The sequence below is a fragment of the Centroberyx gerrardi genome, chromosome 21, assembly GCF_048128805.1.
Source record: "Centroberyx gerrardi isolate f3 chromosome 21, fCenGer3.hap1.cur.20231027, whole genome shotgun sequence".
NCBI lineage: Eukaryota > Metazoa > Chordata > Actinopteri > Beryciformes > Berycidae > Centroberyx > Centroberyx gerrardi.
In genome coordinates this window covers 18,344,403-18,363,085 of record NC_136017.1, presented here as the reverse complement: position 1 = coordinate 18,363,085, position 18,683 = coordinate 18,344,403, and the positions used below count along the sequence as shown (strand labels likewise).

The following is an 18,683-nucleotide window of genomic DNA, read 5'->3' as shown; positions in this document are numbered from 1 at the left end:
TCTAAGGGTAAAACATTCAGAATGTTTCAGCTTCATCCTCTAGTATGTGCGCATGTGACTTGATATTCTTGTATTTGTTTATCCAAGCTTGATACTGATCTGAAATGCTCAAGATGCTTTATCAACTTTGGCCATTCACTTGCATGGCTAAAATCAAACTTCATGGGGTCAGCTTCAGACTGCTAGCTAGTACAGTTGCTCCTGGCTCATATGGCTCATTTGTCTTTTCTTTTTCTTGTTCTCTTACTATTAGTCCACTTTTTTGTTTTTACTTTGATTTATCTTAAGTCTAAAATTACTGTTTTCCTTACTAAACTTGATCCGGGCTCACATTCTCATTTTATGGTTGGCCATTCATTTTTTTCCTCTCTGCTGTTTTCTCTCTACTGAGGAACCGTAATAATGAGACATGTAGTGAGGACACAATTCACATGTTTTACTGAGGAACTGTAATAAAGTACATCATAACATATCTGGGTAAATGTCCCCCAATTTGTTTTATTGAATCATAACCCTTTACAGAACAGAGTGCTTCAGGTTTCCCAGTATAACCACAGGTGTTCTTTGAGGCCAGGAATTGTACCGGAAAGTAAGCAAAGAAATATTGTGACCACAAATATGTTCTCGTGGCATACAAAATCCAAGTCCAGACTCACATGTGGGTTTGAAAGTTTAAAAAAAGTGGAGAGGGCTAAGACATTAAAAAACACATACATGTATCAGCCTGAGTCTAATAACAAACTAATAATCAAAAGATCATTAAGGGTGCCTTCATCATCATCTTTTGATTATTAGTTTGTCCCTAGGCCTCTGACTAAAATGTAGAATACCACAAAATAGGAGAGATATTGTTTGATGTACTTGATGCTAGAATGAATGAATGAATGTGTAATATTTTTGTTGCTTTGACAGTTAAACCATGTCTAGTTTGTGTTTATGAATAATGTAAAGTCACAAGGGATACGAGGGATGTTGTACTTTCTTTCAGACAAGGAAAATCCATTTACGCCTACCTAGATGTCTAACGATCCTGCCTTAATGCCAAACCACAACACTGTGCTATACAACTTTGCTGTGGTTTGCCTTCATCTATGTAGATATGTAGGTTTTACCTATGCATTTATTTTTTTTTTTGGATAGTCTACTGCCACCTTGTGGAATTTCTTTCTTTCTTAATTACTGACTTACATTGACTTGACTGATTGACTGATTGACTGACTGACTGACTCACTCACTCACTCACTCACTGACTCACTCACTCACTCACTCACTGAGTCACTCTTCTGTCTCTCTATCCTCAGATTTGTGGATGGGATTGAGGCAGAAAGCCGAAGTGGTTTAACCCAGAAGTTTGATTTTAGTCCCAGTGCAACTCAGAGCTTTCTACCCAGCCCTAGTTCAGGTAAGACACACACACAGACACACGCACGCACGCACGCACGCACGCACGCACGCACGCACGCACGCACGCACGCACGCACGCACACACGCACGCACATCTAACATACACAAATCTATGACACACATCCCTGAATAGCACTGAAAGATTTCTGGTCCGTACTAGATTTCGATGGGGTTCTGAAGGGTGATACTGATATTTTTGGACTGAAGATTAAACAATAGCTATTTTATAATATTTTGTGCAGATATTCAATATCTTTAAATGGTGCCATTTTCTTGCCAAAATATTCCAAAACAATTGCAAGTACAGTATTCAGTGTTTCCCCCAGAATTTTATTCTTGTCAGGTTCAAAAAGCTTCTGAAACAGCATTTAGACCATGGGACACTAAAACTACTACTACTACTACTACTACTACTACTAATAATAATAATAATAATGATAATTAAATAAATGAATAAATAGTAAAAACATCCTCATGGATATGTGTGGACAATCCAATCAAAATTCTCTCATTAGAATCAATTTAAGGGCTTCCCATAGCGTATTGATCAATTCTACAATAAAAATCTATCATATCAGACTGGGCCAATTTTAATAAAAGGCGAATATCGACCCTAATATATCAGTCTAACCCTTAGATTGATAAGGGTGTAGAGTGGTAAAAACACATATTTAAATGGAACACGGTGTATGCGATTCCTTTTTACCTTTAACTACCAGCTATTGAGGTCCTCATTCGCTCAGCTTGTGTGTGTGTGTGTGTGTGTGTGTGTGTGTGTGTGTGTGTGTGTGCCTGTGTGTGTGTATCTGTCTGTCCACAGGGGCCCATGAGGAGGCCGAGACCATGCAGGCTATAGCTAAGCTAAAATATGAGGTAAGGTCGGTAATACATTGCATTGATGAGGAAAACCATAATATAGTTATGAATGTCACAACTAATTCAGTGAATTATTAATAACGATGCAACATGTTGACTTTTTCATTAACATATCGCTGTGAAACTAACTGTAATTCTAATGCAATTCATTCTAATGCCAGAAAAAAACATTACAGAACTGCTTCTTGCTTTCATTTGGTCCAATTTGAGGGTTTTTTTCTGTGACTGATTATACATTACTGAGTAATGATGATATATACCAGCAGGAAGAAGCTCACAGGGACTACAAAGCAGATAAATCACATAGGTTCCTTGGTTCCAGAACAATTCTGGTAACACTTTACTTGAAGTGGAGCTCATAAGGCGTTATTAAAGCATGAAAAGTTCATTATTAAAACATTGTGAGTGCATGATAATTATAATAATCATTTCATACTATAAAAAACAATATGCAAAAAATAGGGGGTTCAATACTTTATGGGGCCACTCTATAGTTAATGACATTATACTAAATTGAGTGTAATTTTCTGATGTTTGTTTCGTGATTATATTGTTAAGTAAAGTTTATTTTTGCTTCTAATGGGTCTCTAATCTGCTGTCCCAAGTGTTACGGAATTTTCCATAGGCTTGGTTGGGTTTTATGTGGTTTCACACACACACACACACACACACACACACACACACACACACACACACACACACACACACCATTGTACCATTTATATCACCTGGTCATTGCTTGGACCAGTCAAATGTTTGGAACCACATAAAACCCAACCTTGGGTGAATGAATGACTGCCACAAATGAATGGTCAAAATTCTTTCAGTGCCAGTGTAGCCACATGATTTCTAGGTGCTTTGGCTTTCAGCTGATTGTATTTCTAAACTGGTGACTTTGCTGTCAGTATTGAATACACATGATTAATTTCTGTGGTGTTTTGGACTGGGAAATGATCATTTCATCACTGATACATCTGATTGATTTTGTGTTATAATGTCAGCTTGTTAGCTAGCTAACCATAGTATCTGGTCAGCTAACCATCGCTGTCTTGTTAACATCTTATTTGCACAATAGCTAAACTCACTTGGGTAGTAGCTACTGGCTAGTTGTTGGATGATAACATTAACACTAGTTGCTTTGCTAAGTTAACTTGCTCACTAGTTAGCTACCTAACATAGCCAGAAACTGTCCAGGTTAACTTCACTCACTCTAACTTAGCAGACTGTAAGTGGAGTAGAGGCTAGGACTAAAGACACATTAACCTAAATTGGGAAACATCTACCTTATCCGACCATTCACTTTTACTTATAACATTATCAAGTGGATCTACACCTGCACCGTAACTATCTGTTTTCAGGTATCTCTCTTTTTTCTAGCCTGGTTGTTAAATATTTAGCTAACTCTCCAATGGGCCTCCAAGATGGCGGCAGTCGTGGCTGCCAAGAGATTTGTGGCGCAAGTGGATTCATTTTAATCTCTCTTCTTCTTTTCATGCCTCTATCCATCTATCCATCCCCATTCCTCCCTTTTCAGATGAATGTCCTTTCCCATCAGGTAACCACTGTCAGTCAGGAACTGCAGGAAATGACACGTCTTCTCAAACCTCTCCTCCATAACCCACTGCTGATACCCAGTGCTGTGACTCCTCCCCCCAGTGTGTGTTCAGATAGCTGCTCCCTGGCCCAAATTGCCCCTCCAGACTGTTCAGAAGACAAAGATCTCCTATCCAGCCTGGTACCCGAATCATTCTTTTCTCAGCCTAGTATGACCGAGGTGTTAGAGACTAGCCCAAACCAAGGAGAGTTTGATCCACTGCAGAGTTCACCCTCTTTACCCTCCCAAACCATCACCTCGCATCATCTTCCAACTCCCCATCAGAGCAGTGTCCTGTCCTCTGTCTCCCATTGCTCAGCTCCCCCGTCACTCCACAGCTCTCCCCATGAACACATGGTGGTGCCACACCAGTACGCTTTCTCCTCATTCTCCTCCATCCCTGCTCTCTCTCCATTCTCTTCCTCCCACCACCTGTCAACCCTCACTCCCCTTTTGATAGACTTAACAGTGCCCGGCGTTGAGCCCCAAGCACAGCCCCACCTCCAGTCCCAGTCCCATTCCCAACCCCATGACCAAGCCCAGCCTCACCTTCAGCTCCAGTCCCAGCTTCAGGCCCAGGCCACGGCCCAGCCCCACCTCAAGCTCCAATCCCAGTCCCATTCCCAGATCCAACCACAGTCTGAGTCCCAGCTCAAGTCCCAGCCCCAGCCCCATTCCCAGTCCCAGTCCCAGCCCCAGCTCCACCCACAGTCTGAGTCCCAGCCCCAGCCCCATTCCCAGTCCCAGCTCCACCCACAGTCTGAGTCCCAGCTCAAGTCCCAGTCCCATTCCCAGCCTCAGCTCTACTCACAGTCTGAGTCCCAGCTCAAGTCCCAGTCCCATTCCCAGTCCCAACCCCAGCTCCACCCACAGTCTGAGTCCCAGCTCACGTCCCAGTCCCAGCCCCATTCCCAGTCCCAGCCCCATCTCCAACCTCAGTCTGAGTCCCAGCTCAAGTCCCAGTTCCAGCCCCATTCCCTGTCCCAGCCCCATCTCCAACCACAGTCTGAGTCCCAGCTCAAGTCCCAGTCCCAGCCCCATTCCCTGTCCCAGCCCCAGCTTGACCTCCAGTCCCAGCTCCAGCCCCAGTCCCTCCTCCAAGCCCCTAGCATGGCATCCAGCCCCCAGGATCCTCTCTTGAACATGCAAAAAGTGGAGTGGGGGGAGCACACCGCCCAACTCAGCTTCATCGACGAAGAAGGGCCCTCGGTTTAAAAAGAGAAAAATACCCTGACACTGGCAAAAGACTGGCAGAATGGACAGGCATGCCAGACACACCTTACTGCATGACAAACATTTGCCCAAAGGAGGGCATGTGGGTTACGATGTAAATACATTGAATTTAATCTCTTGCTAAACTATGATCATGAGCACTGGTTATGAGTAATGATATATCTGACAATAAAGAGTTTGTTTTACAGTTTCACCTCAGGTGTTTTGATTATATGTGTCTGATTATATTTCACTAAACCTTTAAAAAAACACATAAAGTTTTTGTGAAATTGTCGTGAAATTATCCCATTGGTCAACTTACCTTACAATTGATGAGAACATAGTCACCAAAATCATCCATGTGTCACCTGGTAGATCATTGGCTCCAGTGCTCCATGCTAACACTTTACAATACAGTGATAGTAGGCTCCATGCTAACCATTTTAGCATACACTATGTTGAGTGATAGGGGTCTAGTATTATCCAAAGTAAGAAGACTGACCTTTTAGTAATAACTCTTAGTAGTTTTTCCCATGGCGCAGCCAAGGGCATCACGAGCCAAATTCAGGTCAGGCAGTCAGTCAGTCCGTCAGTCAGTCAGTCAGTCATTCAGTCAGTCAGTCAGGTAACACTTAGCACTTCGTCACATGGCCTCTAGAGGGTGTTTTTGACTGTGACATGCAGTGTTTCCCATACAGAGGCACAAAATCAGAAGTTGGTCAGAGTTATAGAAATGGATCCAAATCGATCTCTAATGCACCTGATGTCGCATCACATCATGTTTGTCATTTGGAGATGTACAGACAGCAGACCAGCAGCATTGCACTTCATCATCCGCATCCACAGAGTCTTCTGGTGTGAAAACAAAAGTGAAACTTAACATTCCACAGTTAGTAACGGGGATTTCCAGACAGTAACTCGTCTTCGCTGCCCTACAAACTGTAACGGTAGGTGACGTCATCTTGTGGTATTTAAGTAACATTAGTGGAGTTAGGTAATTTAATCGCAGTGCTTCAGTGCATAGAATTGAACACGCGTCGTGGGTCTGTGCAGGATGTGTGATTGTTAATATATGGCCTGCAGATTCAGTAGCCAGGTTTATTTTTGGAACTATTATAGGTGAGCAACCACATAATCATCTACTACACAGTGATTTGTAGCTATACACAGCCTCACATCACCCACCACTTTCACTTCCTTTTGAAAAAGGGAAAGTATAAAGTCATCCCTACTAGATCAAAACAGTATGTCATATCATTTAGGATTACTTACTATTTAGCTTTAGAGCTGCTACAAGTTCTCATTTGCTCACTTTTGAGATGCACTATCACTCAACATAGTGTATGTGAAAGTGTTAGCATGGAGCACTGGAGCCAAAGATCTAAAATCAAAATCATCCTTGATTTTGGTGTCTGTGTTCTCATCACTTAACGGTTAAACCGACCAGACAGTCATGCACATATTGCCAGACACACAAACACACATGCACACAGTGATGACACAACCCTGTAGTTGCTTGCCAGCCAGGTTTTATTGTATCTGTAGTTGTGGCTGTCTTGGTCTCACAGGTGCCCATCGCAAGCTGACAATGGTCAGCGGCAAATGAGGTGATGAGGTGGGAGAAAAGGAAGGATGGATAGACAGATAGATAGATCAATTGAAAATGTGAAAGAAGGGGAGGTGGCTACTCAGTTAGCCTTCTAAAGGACTGCACGGTGGGGCAGACAGCACCCCAGTCCACCGGCTTGCGGTACTCGCCTTTCTCCAGCAGGTACTGGCGGCCCTTGTAGTTGGGGTGCTCGTAGAAGACCCACCAGCCTCCCAAGACCTTGCAGGAGTGGACCTCCCTCCAGTGGAATTTCTCCAGCACTGAGGGGCAGTCCTCGATCGCCTCAAACACCTGACCAGCAAAGTCCCCTTTACCATAGAGCTGGATCTTACAAGGGTCTTCGCTGGCCTGGAGGAGGATGGAGAAGGGGGGTGGACAGGATGGGACATAAAAAGGAATAGGGAGGAGGTTAAGGGTTTGGAGTGAAGATTGGACGGGTAGTTGAATGAGCAACGTTGTGGTACGAAGAAGGATGGGGAGAGAAAAAGTTTGGTGGGAGTTAGAGATTGGCTGGAGAGAGGAGAAATAACAGCAACGAGGGTTGGGTGGGGGTTGAATGCAGAGGTGACAGAGAAATAGTGGGTGGAAGGCAGAAAGGAACAGCACAAGATGGGGAGTAGGATTCAACCGATATGGGTTTTTGAAGGCTGATACTGACACTGATATTTTGGGATTGAAGCTGCCAATATTTTGTGCCGATATTCAATATCTTTAAATCTGATCATTTTCATGCCAAACATTTTTTTTAAATCAAGTAAAGTCCTGTGGGCCATTCAAGTGGGGCAGGTTTCATTGCAGGTTTTCCAGACTGACACCCCTGAAACTATTAAAAAGCAGGAACCTCCATCATATCAGAGGTGTATAACATTGACTGGCGAGTATTCTATTTCAAGTAAAAGACCAATATCAGCTCAGTATATCAGCAAACCACTGTATCGGTCTAACCCTATACAAACCCCTTGACTTGGTGTAATCCAAATGTTCAAAGGCTTACAAAGTGAAGCATCTTGCAGGAGCTGACTCTGTCGTTGAGGCCCATCCAGCGCTGGTAGTCAGGGTACTCGCCCCTGTTCAGGACGTACTGGTAGCCCATGTAGTTTGGTCTCTCATAGACCACCCAGGTCCCGCCCTCCACCCGGATAGAGTTACAGCGACTCAGGTAGGAGTGGAAGTCGGTGCAGTCGCTGTCACACTCATACCTGCGACCCTGGTAGTTCTTATCCTCATAGAAGATGATCTGGGAGAGGGAATGTGAGTGATACCCTGATGTTTAAATTACATTACATTGATATTTAGTTTTATTCAAGTGACATGTGGGTTACTCTACGGATTTACAAGACACCCAGTTGTATACATACTTCTAAACAAACTTGAGTATTGTACACACAAACTTTACTTTTACTTTTTTACTTTTTACTTTTTTAACTTATTTATTTATAGCTTGGTATAGCACAAAAAATGATAGCCCTTTTCACACATGAATATGTTAACCCTGGGTTATCACAATCCTGGGTTATTTTATCCTACATTTCACACTTGTTTTTTTTTAACAACTGACCCAGGGTATTATTTTTTTAGAATTCACCCAGTACATCATAAACCCAGGGTTAACGCCCTCCCCAGCAGGGTTCCTTAACTCAGAGTTAAAAGCGGTGCCCATTTTCAAAAATAAGTCCAATCCACTAACCCAGGGGTAAGGAAGACGTTAAACTGGAGTTAAGCAGCATGTGACAAGTGTTTATATGTCATTTAGTGGGCACTTTTATCCACAGTCTCTTACAATACCATGAGTGCGTACAATTTTAGCATGAGTGGCCCCAATAAACAAACCCTAAATCTGGTATTGTTAGTGCCATGCTCTACCCATTGAGGTATATAATTGACCAGGGATTAATTTCCCCAAATGATCCTGATACCAGGGTTGTTTCTACTCTACTAGTTTACAACAGAACATAAATGAGATTGCCCTTTTGGGATCATTGATAAATGTCAATAATACTGACACCTGTATCATAATATGGTCATAATCTTTCATCCAACCTATACAAATGTTGAACATCACCAGCTGTGGCATTAAAATTTTGGTCACGGTCCCTTTTGACAAATATAGTAGTGACTATATTTATATAGCATAGTTAGCATAGAGCCTACTATCACTCAACATAGCGTATGCTACAGTGTTAGCATGCAGCCTACTATCACTCAACATAGCGTATGCTAAAGTGTTAGCATGCCGTAACAGAGCCAACAATCTACCGGGGACACATGGATGATTTTGGTGTCTATATTCTCATCACTTAATGGCTACATTGACCAACGGGACAATCTAGCAAAAACATTAGCCTATGTATTCCTCTTAGGCAGGTTGAAGGTTTTACACACTGCAACCCCTCAAGCTGTTCATTAACAAAAGGAAGACACCTTCATCATATCGGAGGTGGACGACATTGACTAGGTGATATCCAGTTTTTTAAAAAAAGGCCAAAAGGCAAACTGCTGTACCGGTGTAACCATATAAGTACCTCAGTTATATTTTACTCAAGTCATACTACGACTATGGCAAGATATTGTTCGTATTCCTTACTCTAAACATCAACTCAAGTGCAGAAACTGAAGTAACTGTAACTAGTTACATTCCAATTCTGGAGTACTTCTACTCACCCTGCCCATCTTGGGTGTAGCTGTGATCCGCCGAGTTGTCTCCCTCGAATGTGTGTGTTATGTGTGTTATGTACCTATGTATGTGTGTGTATGCGTGTGTGTGTGTGATCAGATCCTGCGGGCTCATCCCCTTTTATATCCACCAAGCCCTCTATCATTGAAACAATTGCTTTGTCATGAAAATGAGATCCAAAATTTGAGTCAGTGATTCCATCGCTTTTCACGTTTTCTAGAAAGGGGCTGTGGGATTACACTGCATAAAAGCCCCAGTCAACGGCCGCCTGTTCACTCTGTTAAGAGCAAACTATAAACACACACGTGTACAAGAAACACACACATACTGTAGATGCACCAACTATAGATATATGCACATACACACATTTACATTCACACACATACAGACATAAATGTAAACTTTATGAATCTCTCTCTCGCTTGGTATTATACAATGTTATGGAACTATGGTAGAGCTTGAATAGAGCACACACATACACACAACCGCACACAAACTGACACACACAGCCAGTCAGGATTATGGCACAAACCTGTGCCAAACCAGGAGTTGGCGTATTGCCTTCCAGGGCCATTGAGGGAACTAAACAGCCAAGTCAGCTTTCTCTGCGCACCAACAAACCCAAATGATCAATAGCAGCACTGAGCTATACTGAAATCCACAGACTCACCTATTAGAAATACAGTAGAACAGCTGCAAGTCAAGCTGACAGCTATGCCGACCAATCCTTTCCATCCATTAACAATAGATCCTCCCATTAAGAACACTTATTATGCATTCTTGTGCAGTGGGAAAGACGGTAGACGCAAGATTCCTGCCTGAAAATACCATTCACCTCAGCTTTCAGCTGGTAAGCTACTAGGGAACTCAAGGATTTCTAGATATTCATTTCAAATAAAACAAACAAAATGAACGATTTTCATCATTCAAGTCATTTTTGTGATCACAGCTCTTAATACCAAATACCAAATACCATGGCAGGACACATCTACCTGATGGATTTTTGGTTTGTGGTTGACATTTCAATGTTTGGTTTGATATAAAACATGAACTCAAATGCATCATCACTACCTGCATGTGTGAAAAAAGCTGATCAGGAGAAATTAAAGTCTACAGAAAATCACGACATCATGGTTATTCCAATATGGCGTGAATGCAGCAATAGAACTTAAATTGTGTGAGTGCAGGAAATTATCTTTCTCTCATCAATATCATGTACCGATCTTCTCTCCTACTTTTAATAAAAAAACAACAAAAAAAAAACTCTGATTCTATGCTACTTTTTCCTATTAAAGTGTTAGCTGATGAAGACTAAATGCACTTATTGTATTGCACGTACTGTAAGTCGCTTTGGACAAAATTATCTGCTAAATGATGTAATGTAATGTAATGTAATGTAATGTAATATCAAAGCAAAGACAGTATCTACTGAATTTGTAGTGTTTGCAAGACCAGACACAAATCATGGACATCACTCATTCACTGTGCAATGTGTAATGTGTGATGAATACTGGTTGATGTGGTGAAGTGTAACATACCTCAGAGAAGGGCCAACATCCCTACCAATTGTTTCAAGTGCAGTTATCTGTGGTTTAAACAATTGGTTTGGTAAAATAGCTGCAATGCCATAACTCATAAATTAGTACAATCACTATTAACGATGCGCAAATAAGGTTTTTCTGTCCCATAGCATAAACAGACCATAATATATCTGGGGGGGTTGATCAGTACCAATGACTCAAAAATTACTTGGCCAGGTGCTGAGATTTCTGGCTTTCCAGCCTCTGTTTTGCAACAAAAACTCCCCGCCCATTGGAGTTTCAAAACAACAAATTTGAAGCAGATTAGTCATACATCTTAGATTAGTCATAAGTGTTCAATACCTACCCAGTCACAGTGAAAGTATTCAAAACAAATTGAAATTGAATGACTTTGAAGACACGGGGTTAGCAGGGATGAGGAAAACAGGGATTTAAAACTGAGGGTGTATTAATTTTGTATGAGAGTGCAATGCATCGTAATGCACCCACATAGAACTGGCTTTACACAGAATTATCTGTCTATACTTGAAGTTGGAGGTAACAGTGGAGACAGTGAAATCAATAAAAAATAGTTGTAATTTTCTCATTGTACTCATGTCCAGGAAGTGTAATGAAAGTGAAAATAAACCTACTTTGGCTAAGGCCCCTTGGGGTCCCCAGACCCCACTTTGACAACCTGTTTTAGGGTTTAGAATGGTATTAGGTCATCACCCACATGTACTTACTAAAAGTACCACAGAGAGGCAGCATTTCCACAGCGAAAAGTCAACAACAAGCCCTCCTCTCCTCACAGTCCCAACAAGCTGGGGCTTCATTCTCTAAAAGCCTCTTCTGCACAAATTCTGAGGTTTCGACCAAAATCAAGCCAAAGCTATGATTTATGGGAAACTGATTTTATGCCCAAATGAGGGGCCTAAATTGGTTTTCTATAATTTGCTGTGATATATCAAAATTAGTCTAATTTCCTATTTCTAATCATTATTCGAAAGGGAGCAATAAGATCAACCTCTAATGATCTCTATGGGGAACGTGTGTCATTGCAGCAGCAAAACATAAATAATATAGATAGCAATAGTCATGTCAAATTGTAGTAGTATAGCACATTTAATACATAAGGAAACTACAAATGTGCTTTACATAAAATCAGTAAAAGAAAGACACATACAAAAACCCTCCTTCACATATACAGTTACACACTTTAATACATAAAGTATGTTATTTCAATAAATAAGTCTAACAATTAATCAATTAGAGCTGCTATGATCCCTATCATGGTAAGAATTTTGTCATTTTGTCACACACTTTTGTCACAATCTCCCATGACCTTTGTCACGTCACCCCCCTCCCCCCACCTCTCTGTCTCAGTCAATCTCCACTGTATTCTATATAAAAAAGCAGAAATGCATTAGAAAGTAAATTTAAAACCCCAGTTTGGTATTTTCAGACTCGTAAACGTATGCAGAAAGTCAATATTTGCTGTTACAAGTAATAAGAGCTGGCTTGTTTTCATTGGACCCTTGTGAAAGCACTCTTTAATGGCGAAGCATACCGTCACACACACACACACACACACACACACACACACACACACACACACAATCACACACACATACCTACACCTCTTGCTTAGGGTTAACAACTTGCGGTTAGCTGTCAAAGGTACTTAGTCTGATGCAGGACAGACAAGTGTTGGCAATGTACACACACACATATACACCACAGAGGAGAGACAGGAAGGGAGACAGGGTGAATAGTAATGATAGGTGACTATTCTTCTGTCTAGAATAAGTTGTAAACTGCTGACCAAACTGCTGGTGAAAACCAGGCCTGCTATTTAGAAAGGCAGACAAACAAACATAACTGAACTGATGAAATGACTGAAACCACAAACTGAAATCTAAAAAATGTATCTCAAATGAATCATTTAACGTAAACACTTGGTATTTCGGTACAGATTCACATTGAAACGGAAGCTGTTATGGATATTTGTCAGCTCCTGGCTCAGTAAAAACACAGCAGTGTAACAATGAAATCATACAGTGCCATTGGTCTTGATGGTTCAAATCCCACCCAGCTGGGAACTAGGTAGGAATATCAAAAAATGTAAATGAATAATACTCTCCCTTCCCTTAAAGGAATACAACAAGTTTTTGGTAGATTGTCCCATTGGTCAAATTAGCCGTAGTGATGACAACATAGACACCAAAGCCATGTGTCCCCAGTAGATCATTAGCTCCATTCCTCCATGCTAACACTTTAGCATACACTATGTGGTGGTAGACTCCATGCTAACACTTTAGCATACACTATGTGGTGGTAGACTCCATGCTAACACTTTAGCATACACTATGTGGTGGTAGACTCCATGCTAACACTTTAGCATACACTATGTGGTGGTAGACTCCATGCTAACACTTTAGCATAGGCCTACACTGTTGAGTGATAGTAGACTCCATGCTAACACTTTAGCATAGGCCTACACTGTTGAGTGATAGTAGACTCCATGCTAACACTTTAGCATACACTGTTGAGTGATAGTAGACTCCATGCTAAGGGACTGTTCGTTATTTATGAGAGGGGAGGGGGTGGTGCAAAACGGGGGAGGCACGTCAAATAATTTTTTAAGCACTGGGGAGGGACTTATGTTTTTTATTTTGGCTTTAAGGGAGGGACATACAACTTTAAATGGTTGTATTTTATATTTATTTTAAATACGTTTTTTCTTTTCAAAATACGTGTTTTACCGCTGTATGGTGACAGGACTCACTAAACTTGGTATCTCCCACCCCTACCTTAACCTCATTTGACCTCACGCCCGACTCATCAGCAGTACGGAGATGTGCTCCCGGTGGACAGCCACAATACCCACATGGGTTTGCGTCGTGTCCGGGCTCATATTCTTCACAGTCCCTACAGGAAAGACACCGGCTTCATGTATAAACGTTGCGCATGCACAAAAAGGTTGTGTACACTGGTTTTCAAGCACACGTCGGGATGTATAAAAATGAACTTAACGTGAGAATGTGCGGGCCGTCCCGCAAACTTTAGACCATGCGTACGCACATTTGTCTGGCTTTGTCAGTTGGCGACGCCAAACTACGAAGTAGTGAAACTCTCCAAATGTTTCAAAATAACGTTTTCACTCAATTCACTGTGCTATGTCTATGAAGTAGTCTATGAAAAACCATAATTATTTCCACTGATACACCATAATAGTTTGATTATTTATGTGGATAATGTTTAACATTAGAAAGGCCAAAACCCATCTGGCATTGTTATTTTCAATTTTTAGTTCCTCCAACACTTGAGGAAAATGCTATTTTTTCCTCCCTCCATGACTTTTCCTAAATATGAGGGTTTTAAATGAATGAAAAAAGCCACTTAGGAAATAAATACAGGCACTCGCCGCTATATCGCCGCGTTGGTTTGTGTGAATGCGCGTCTCTCTCTCCTCCGGCTTGCTTCAAGTAGGTCTGACTTATTGAGCGCAATGAAAACATAGTGAAACTAATTTCCCACAGATGACATCAGGCCTTACTCACAGTGCCAAAACCAAGATCGCCAGTAAACTGGACAGTTTTCTTTGTTTATGTGACATGGAGATGTTAATGCATGTCGGGGACTGTACAGTTGCCGAGGCGCACAGAGATCCATCTCTCCTGGGAAGAAAACGCAGTGTCGGGTGGGCAGATGCACTCAGAATAAGTCCTGGAACAACTGTGTGATGTCCAAACGATTTGTGTGTAGTACCTGCTCACACAAACCACCGAAGTTGTGCACTGACTGCGGGACTGAACGGTAAGAAAGGAAAGGCCACCCATGCGTAAAACTAAAAAAAAAAAGCAGTGTAGAAAAAAATGCCACAAATTGCCATATTTGGAGCGGCAGCACTGCGAACACTGGACATGTCACATTATATGGTTTTGTTTTTAATCTTTGAATCAGTTCAATTGTGCAATTTTACCTTTATTTACAAAAACACTGCATGCGTAAAAGCACATTGGACATATTTGGAAAGGGAAGCACTTAACACAGGCACATTCACCATCGTTTTTGACAAGAAGGTGACAAGAGGGGCGTATTTATAGTCATTTGCATAGTTAATTCTGGGAGGGGACAAGGCGGGGTGAGAGGCTCGTGAATGTGCGCTCAATTTCACGTTGATTGGGATGTATAAAGGAAAGGTGCGCAGGACCTGGCGTGCGCACGGTTTTATACATCTGAAAATTTCTGTGCGTATGTACTTTTAAAGTTTTGTGAATACGCCATCTTTCAATATGAAATCTACACAGTCTTTTATACATGAGGCCCCAAATTCCACGTTAAAAATAATATTTAAAAAGTCAAGATCAGGGTCAAGATAAAAAAAAAAGACGAAGTCATACCCCTGCCCCCCCCCCTCATAAATAACGAACAGTCCCTAACACTTTAGCATAGGCCTACACTATGTTGAGTGATAGCAGACTGCTAACACTTTAGCATACACTATGTTGAGCATGGGTCTCAAGCTCGCGGCCCGCGGGCCAATTGCGGCCCGCGAGACGATATTTTGTGGCCCCCACCTTAATATGAAAGTTTAATGTTAGTGCGGCCCGCGAGTTTTATATGGATGGCACTTTACAGTATTGTGCGCGGAGCTGAACGAACCTACCAATCACGGTGGGGTATATGGCTCTCGGGGGTGGGACATCGACCGGGCTTGATGCAAGCAGAGAAACATTTCTCAATGAGTTAAAGTTACAGCAGCGTTGCCATGGAGAGTTTTCTTCCGTGCCTGGCTGGCTGCCTCGTTTCTATTGGGCACACGCGGACATTCGTCCCAGCGCGCTGCGTTCACAACACTTCCAAAAAAAAGTTTTTTAAGTTGCTGCCCAGCGGGACATTATACGTATATATGTCTCTCTCTGACAAAATAAATCAAAGTGATGCGTACGCGGCGGGATAAAAGAAAAGTAAGGAACTCAATGTAGCCTAATGTAGTCTGCAGTCACATAGCGACACCTGTCCGTCGGCGATAACAGTCCCCGGTAAACCGGACCAATTATAGGGTCGCACCGTTATTTGTGGGTCATTATTTTTTATTTGCATCGCGCTATTTGCATTGCCTCACACGATGAACACTACTAGGTGAGTGGAAAAGCAGACAAGCTTGGGCAATTTTTGAGAGAATTGACCCCCAGCTTCCCTGAGCTTTCCCGAATGTTCAAGCGGACCATGTGCCTTTTTGGGAGCACATACTTGTGCGAAAAGCTCTTCTCCACCTTGAACTTCAATAAGTCCAAGTACAGGTCCAGACTTACTGATAATCATCTTCAAGCCATACTGAGGGTCTCAACTGCTTCCTCCCTCAAGCCAAATGTGGCTCAGCTATGCGAGAGGAAGTGCTGCCAGGTCTCTAGCAGCAAGGAGTAGGCAAGAGAAGCCATGTTCAGAAGAACAGTTCATGTTCTTCAATGTTCCATTCATGTTCAGGACAATTCATATTCAGAAGAACCCATTGAGGTTAAAGAACTGTTAATAAAGACGTTTAAATCTTATTTTGTGTTAAAGAATAAAAATAAAGACATTTGAGAAGATTGGAATTTTTTTAACAAAGCTTTTCTTGTGGAATACCTGATGCGGCCCAGCCTCACCCAGACTCTGCCTCCAGCGGCCCCCAGGTAAATTGAGTTTGAGACCCCTGATGTTGAGTGATAGTAAACTCTCTAACTCTTTAGAATACATGTAGCCTAACAGTTACGCTAAAGTGTTAACATGGAGCCTACTACCCTACTACCATACCACATAGCATACACTATGTGGTAGTAGACTCCATGCTAACACTTTAGCATAGGCCTACACTGTTGAGTGATAGTAGACTCCATGCTAACACTTTAGCTTAGGCCTACACTGTTGAGTGATAGTAGACTCCATGCTAACACTTTAGCTTAGGCCTACACTGTTGAGTGATAGTAGACTCCATGCTAACACTTTAGCATACACTGTTGAGTGATAGTAGACTCCATGCTAACACTTTAGCATAGGCCTACACTATGTTGAGTGATACTAGACTCCATGCTAACACTTTAGCATAGGCCTACACTATGTTGAGTGATAGTAGACTCCATGCTAACACTTTAGCATACACTATGTTGAGTGATAGTAAACTCTCTAACTCTTTAGAATACATGTAGCCTAACAGTTACGCTAAAGTGTTAACATGGAGCCGACTACCACTCAACATAGTATAGTGGAGCAAGAGAAGACTGTGGTTACTGGGCAGCTTGCTGGACAGATTTACACTTCCATAAATTCCAATACTGTTCCACACATTGTCCTCATTAAAAACACTGAAAATGTTAAAAAACAAAAAGCAATGAAAAATCGAAACCAAGGACAAGGATTGACAGGGATGTGGGTGTTTTGATTGCAGTCTCAAAGGATGAATAATATTTTTTGGATGTTTAAAAGCTTGCATCACCAAAAACAAGTTTGATACTGAATTTGTTGCCCTGCCCAAATCATCCAAATGAGAAACCAGCACCGCCTAAAGCCTCCTTGAAGGACACTGATAGAAAAATAAAGTTTGTAAGTCAGTAAGATGTTTAATGTGATTAGAAATACTAATAAAAAAAAAAAATACAATTGAATTATTCATTTAAGAAACTTAATATACAAATTTTGTTTTCTTATATTTCATAGCTTTCCTAATGATTACTGGTTGAGGATTTTTCGGTGATGTTTAACTTTAAAACTACATTGTTTGTGGGCCGACTATATTAGCATTAACATACTGAGATAATGCTACAGTTACTGTTGAAATAATTGTATTGGTTCTACTATCCCCTACTGTAGAAAGAACAGAATAGAATAATCTTATTCCAGCACAAAAACATGACTGCATTTCTTTAGTGACACTCAAATAATTTGTCTTGGCTATCAGTGGAAATTGAGGGAGAAACACACTTTTGTGGACCTTATAAACTATTATTTTAATCTAAGTTTCTGAATTAGCTTTTTTGAAAAATACTTACTGTAGGTTCACCATCTTCTAATAATTTGGCCTAAAAATCCAACTCCCATAGGCTCATGTCTGCTTTCATTTATTTAGCAGCATAGGACCACATTAATTGTTTGTATTTTATTATTATTTTTTTTTTATTTATTCTGCTGATGAACCCAGATCAGTATTGCAGGCTGGTTTCTCTTTTGTCAAGATCGTCTGCATTGTGCAAGTTATGTACAGAACTTGAGACCATCCATGTAAAAGCAGCATCTCGGCCTATGGTTTTTACTTACTTTGTACAAAAGCAAGAAATCATCGGCGTATGACAAAGCCAAAGTGGGTCCAAATTTAATCTTGTCATTTTTATTACTATACCGGAAAACAAAGATAAAGCAAAAACCACCAGAAATGTATTTGGAAGCTAAAAAAATATTATCAGGGATATAGAGAATCAGGACCAGTGTTCTCTTTAAGTTTGTTGACCTATGACTAATAATTTATCACACTGAGTAAATAATAATATCTTCTCATTTCCTACGACTAATAATTTGCCTATGTCTTTGTTAGGGATTTATTTGTCTGCATAATAATGCAGTATAAGACCACTGACTATCCATTTGGGAAATCAGATGCCCCTTTTACAAGCCAGATGCGCTCTTTCTGAATCTGAATCAATATGGTTTTATTATCATGACCAGTATGGCTACTTGTGTTGCCAAAGCATTCATGGATATGAATTAGTATTAATATGAAAAGAACACAAATAAAAGCAAGTTTATACATGCATA

The 18,683-nt window shown here is 41.1% G+C and overlaps 2 protein-coding genes across 2 annotated transcripts in view; one reads left to right on the top strand and one right to left on the bottom strand.

Annotated features, from left to right (window-relative positions):
- Window positions 1-5,089, top strand: part of LOC139917344 (voltage-gated delayed rectifier potassium channel KCNH8-like) — a 67,203-nt gene extending 62,114 nt beyond the window's left edge. The window contains exons 13-15 of the mRNA XM_078290981.1: window positions 1,302-1,402; window positions 2,225-2,277; window positions 3,815-5,089. Of these exons, the coding sequence (XP_078147107.1) occupies window positions 1,302-1,402; window positions 2,225-2,277; window positions 3,815-5,089 (1,429 nt within the window). The remainder of the gene's footprint in view (window positions 1-1,301; window positions 1,403-2,224; window positions 2,278-3,814) is intronic.
- Window positions 5,090-6,770: 1,681 nt separating this feature from the next.
- Window positions 6,771-16,220, bottom strand: LOC139917364 (gamma-crystallin S-like). The gene is made up of 4 exons (XM_078290980.1): window positions 16,211-16,220; window positions 16,021-16,100; window positions 7,690-7,932; window positions 6,771-7,043 (listed from the first exon to the last, which is right to left on the bottom strand). The coding sequence occupies exons 1-4, from the start codon at window positions 16,218-16,220 to the stop codon at window positions 6,771-6,773; spliced, it is 606 nt and encodes a 201-aa protein (XP_078147106.1).
- Between the last annotated feature and the right edge of the window lie 2,463 nt (window positions 16,221-18,683).

Excerpts from the sequence above, each read along its gene's own strand:
- LOC139917364 (XM_078290980.1), bottom strand. Across the intron at positions 7,933-16,020 it reads CACCTAGTAGTGTTCATCGT|ATCATCTTCTATGAGGATAA; the intron begins GTGAGGCAATGC and ends TCCCTCTCCCAG. Across the intron at positions 7,044-7,689 it reads CCTGCAAGATGCTTCACTTT|GCCAGCGAAGACCCTTGTAA; the intron begins GTAAGCCTTTGA and ends ATCCTCCTCCAG.